We start from the raw sequence: 5262 nt of genomic DNA, 5'->3' as shown, positions 1-5262 counted from the left end.
TTTATTTATTTTATTTGAACGTTCTATCCTATATGTCTAACTAACTCTTCCTTTCTTTTTTTTTTTTTTAATAGTAATCAATCGTATATCTTAGGTGCACGTGTCTCTGTTAGTACATGCACTCAATTTCAAAGAGACACGACCGAGCAATCACGTTTTTCGGTTCATTTCTTATGCAATCATGGCAAGTATATAATCATATACTCTTTCTCTATCTTTCTCTCTTTCTATTTCTTATTTTTTTTTTTTTTTCATCGATTGATAGCAACCAATAGATCGAGATATTTATTCGTCTGGGAACATTTTCAACAATCTTCTTCTTTCGTGTCATCAGTGTATGCCATTAACATTGTACGAACACTTTCCATGGCTCCGAATAACTAATAATCAATAATAATTATTATTATTATTAATATTATTATAATATTTATGTTTAACATTAAACATATTACAGGATAATTAATTATTTGTATTTGTATTTGTATTTGATGCAATTGAAACCTGTTTTCCAATATAGTTGCATATAATTTTCTTATATATTCAATTTATTATTATTATATATTATTATTTAATAATTATTTTATATCATTGTCAATATATATTGTCATAATTATAGACGCGAAAAGATTATTCAATTTTAATCTTAAAAAAAAAATAAAAAAATAAAAAAATAGCAAAAAGACAAATGAAATAAATTTGATTGAAACAAAGGAAACGTTAGTAAAGATAATATAAAGTTTAGAAATAAAAATCGGACGTTCTTTTTCACGGTACTTTGATATCGATGTCAGTTCAGTGTTCTATGGAAGGCCACGAAGAGGGTCAAGACAGACACCATATATGTAATAGCAAGTACATTGAGAATGAGATCATTGAAAAAATATTTCAAACTTATTTATAAATTTATTAGTCAAATCCTAAATGTGCATAGAATATTAAGGGGTTACATGGGTTTGGGACTTTCAAACAAAATTTTTTTTTTATCTTTTTGAATTCTACAACTCATCTAGAATATTGTATTGAATTTTGAAGTCGATAGGAGTAGTAGTTTCAAAGATAGAACCTTGAGAAGCACTCAAATCTTTAAACGCGTTTTACTCAAAACGCTTTTTCTAAAGTCTGTTGTCAAGATTTTTCGAAAACTATTTAACCGATTTTCGTGAAATTTGCTACACGTCTTCGTGATACTATTGACAAGGACTTGAACGAAGGATTTTCGTTTTTTTTCATAAAATCGAATTTTAAGAAACCAAAATGTGGTGCAAATTGTAGCGAAATTTGAATGTTCTTGCTAAAAACGTTGCCAAAAATCCAAATTTCAATTTTGTTCTTTTTCCTTCGTCCAGTTTCTAATTTTAAGTATTCACTAAAAGAGCCTATTTTTTCAACAGAAAAACCCCCACCGTTTATAAGTTCTGCTGTCAACGCGAAAACACTTTTTTTCGGTGGGGTCACCGGAAAAGTGGCTGAGTTTTAAAATATTTTTCAATCAAAATTTCAGAAAATCTTCTTTAAATATGTATCTTAAATACTATAAAAAGTTTGAATAAGAATTCCATTTTTTGTATAGAAAAAAAAATTGTTGAAAATATGCTATTTTTTTTCGGTGTAAACCCATGTAACCCCTTAATTAGAATTAGGTTAATTATTACCAAAATTAGAAGAAAAATGATGAAAATAAATCCGGTCTTGAAATATAATGTGTATGTTGCTTCCTGCCATTTTGTATTAATTTCAACTAAGATAGGAATAAACAACATAGAACTTGTCATACCAAGTGCTGCTAGAAGGCCACTCAGTGGAATCATTTTTGGTATCGCGATTGCTACAAATGCTAAGTAAAAAAAAGATCAATGAATTATTACAATAATTCATTTAATCAATTGATTTTGTTGTTGTTGAGATTATATAAGTATTCGTGTTAATAACTTACTTGCAATTAAGATACCACCCAAACGAAATATTATTTCATGACGATTTTCTAGACTAGTCATGTTCATTATAATTGGCCAAATTATGCTAACTGGTATGATGTATGTTATACCGATAGAAAATAATACGCTGATTGCAATACCGATCTTTGTTAATTGTGCCAATCTAAAGAAATTTAAAATTTAATCGTTAGAAAAATAATATATTATTATTTCATTATAATAAAGAGAGTTTGTTGTTTTGTGTGTGTGCGTAATGTTACAAAAGAAATTAAGTTTAAGATAAAGTATAAATGTAGCATGTAAAAAATATTCAGCATAAAAAAAATTCAGTCCATTAATTAGATAATATCAAACTTTAAATAAAACAATCTATTTTCATCTAATTAAATATAATAATAAAACAATCCTTTTATTTAATAAATTCATTTAGGATTCGTTGTTTTCATACATTTATTCTTTTCAATCATTCGCACACGAATAATTAAAACTCTTTGAAAATATTAAATAATAAATATATAACGTAAGATATTTATATATACGTGAATTATAATTATCATAGATAAAATATTATCTTCAGTTTTAATTTTGAAACAAAAAAATGCACCCAATAGCGTAAGTATGTGTTGACCAACAAAACTATTTACACAATTAATTGAATCTTATCGACAATGTTCTTATTCTTCTTCTTCATCTTCTTTTTTAAAAAAAAAAAAAAAAAAAAAGAAAAAAAGGAGGTAAGATTTCTTCATCGTCATTGTAAAGAAGATAATCTCATCTAATCGAAATGATAAACCTAGCCACGTGGACAGAAAAAAAATTCTATTCGACACCTAATCAAAATGTGGGTGTTTGTATATATATATATATGTTGGTGTCTAACGAATGAATTGTTAGAAAAAAAATGTTAGAAGAATGCGGTCGAATTCATTGATAAGTACAATGATAATTCTTCAGTTTGTTTGTTTTTTTTTTTTTTTTGTTTGAATACAAATAAAATTCTTTACGTTGGGGTACGCGAAATAATGTCGCAAGATTTACGTTCAACTTATTCTTCTTATTCGAAAGGAAAAATACAGAATTTAGTATATATATATGTTATCCGTCAATAAAAAACAAATGTATCTTGGTATGTTCTGATTTGATCGATGATATCATAATATTAAAGAAGAACAAAATTATATGGAAGTCGCTAAGATATATTTGTTTCATTAAAATTATATCGAATACGATATCGAAATATTATCGATTATTTCTTGTGTTAATAAAATTGGAAGAATCATGAGTTTACTTAATAATCATATTTTTTGTACAATATTAAATCTGTATAAGGATGAATATTTTGTGTGTGCATCGTCAAAGTACATTTTATTTTTCTTATGAGAAAGATAATATTTTGTTTATAATTAATTTGATTTATATATACGTTAAAGTGAATTATTTTTTTATTTTAAAAAAAATAATATTTTGTTTATAATTAATTGGATATTCGTATATGCTAAATTTATAAATATTGATGATGATGATACATTATAATGTATTGTATCTTTTTTTTACTTTTCTTTTTTATATAAGATATCTATAATTCTATAAATATGAAAAATAAATTAAATAGAGAGAAATATAATATTTATGATCTATTTAATTTAGCGAATATTAATTCTGCACTCCGTTGAATTTTATTGAAATAAATCATCCTATGATCATATCGTATTATTAATAAACTGCAAATATTGAACGAACATTACGATAAGATTAAATGTTAAAATAATTAATTGATCGGATGAATGAATTAATTAATCATTTATTCAAATTAGTACATTGACGAATCACACCGTAGAAACATTGACAAGAATTTATATCTAAGATAAATGAAAACATCCTTGAACCATATTTTATTCATTGATATGTCCTTAATCATTGACGACTGACTCACACCGTGCACAAATTAACAAATTATTCGTTGATAAATTTTCCGATCATTGACGAATATTTCCGTGAATAAATTTTCAATATTAACGAATATCCCAATTTATTTATTTAAAAAATTCCTTGATCATTAATTAATCAAACATCGTAGATACAGTGAAAAAATTATTAAACCTTTTTTTTTTTTATCAATGAATCATTGATGAAAATTATAAAAATTTCATTTTACTTATTAATAACTCCTCGATCATTGATTAATCAAACCGTAGACAAATAAAAATAATTCAATCTTGAATAAATCATTAAGGAATTCTACCGTAGATACATTTTTAAAAATGATTTCATCCAAATTTTAATACATTTATGAATCATTTTTACTTGCGCAAATATATATATACATTAACAAAAGTAATAATAATAAACAGTTTTTATTTCTAGAAACGCGTTGAATCATTGACGAAGTCATTTCATCATAAAAATCAATTCTCACAAATGACAATAAAATAAAAATAAAAAAAAAAAAGGAAATAAAAATCAAATACAATTCCATGTGTAAATTGATTGAAAACATTTCTGGAATGCACAATGCAACTTTATCATCTTCCATTTTCATATATATTGTTTGAAATAATATATTTCTACTATATTTTTTCTCTTTAATCATACAAATAAATAATTCCATCGAGTTATCATTATCGTTATCATTCTCCCAACACATACACACACACACATATATATAAAGATAGAAGATATTCAAAGAAACAAAGTATCGCATAAATACTCACATTTCGTTGAGTGGTAAATTCTTGATAACGGTGTCGCAGCTTTCCTTGTATTTATTGTACCCTAAGAATCCAAAGGTAACATAAATTAATGTGTTCAATATCGTAGCAATGATTATTAATCTTGGCATGTTCCTTGGATTCTCCATTGTATTTTCTAACGGTAAAAATATCGTAATGTTGTGTAACGCGAAAAGGAATATACTTGAAAACATTGGCACCGAATGGATATTCGTAAATGGATCGAGTCTTTTAGGATTTGAAAAATCATCGAGAAAATAAATCAAACTTATTCCAATACCCATGATGAAGAATATCGTACCGATCACAGAAAATGGTGTCAGGTATTTAAGATTAGGCACGAGAATCATCAAACAATAAATTGGACAAAATATTATCACGTAGACTCGTACGTCCAATGTAATTTTTGTAACAAATTCTATAACCTGTAAAATAATGAAAAATATTTTATTAACAACCAACGCAATTAACAAATCAATAATTTATTTTTTTTAATACCTGTAAACACGCGTGCTTGTATGTAAAAAATTATTTATATTAATATAAATGTAAGAGTACGTATTTTGTAATATTTTTAATTCGAGATAAGATGAAACCTT

The 5262-nt window shown here is 25.3% G+C and overlaps 1 protein-coding gene across 1 annotated transcript in view; it reads right to left on the bottom strand.

Moving 5' to 3' along the window:
• Nucleotides 1–4996: 4996 nt before the first annotated feature.
• The window catches only part of LOC106792600 (proton-coupled amino acid transporter 1-like), a 3286-nt gene continuing 3020 nt past the window's right edge, over nt 4997–5262 (bottom strand). The window contains exon 3 of the mRNA XM_014759071.1: nt 4997–5088. Coding sequence (XP_014614557.1) covers nt 4997–5088 — 92 coding nt within the window. The remainder of the gene's footprint in view (nt 5089–5262) is intronic.

The sequence above is a fragment of the Polistes canadensis genome, unplaced genomic scaffold, assembly GCF_001313835.1.
Source record: "Polistes canadensis isolate GaletaPanama2010 unplaced genomic scaffold, ASM131383v1 scaffold_491, whole genome shotgun sequence".
Lineage (NCBI taxonomy): Eukaryota > Metazoa > Arthropoda > Insecta > Hymenoptera > Vespidae > Polistes > Polistes canadensis.
Note: the sequence above shows the minus strand (reverse complement) of the source record. Positions and strands in the feature narration are given on the sequence as shown.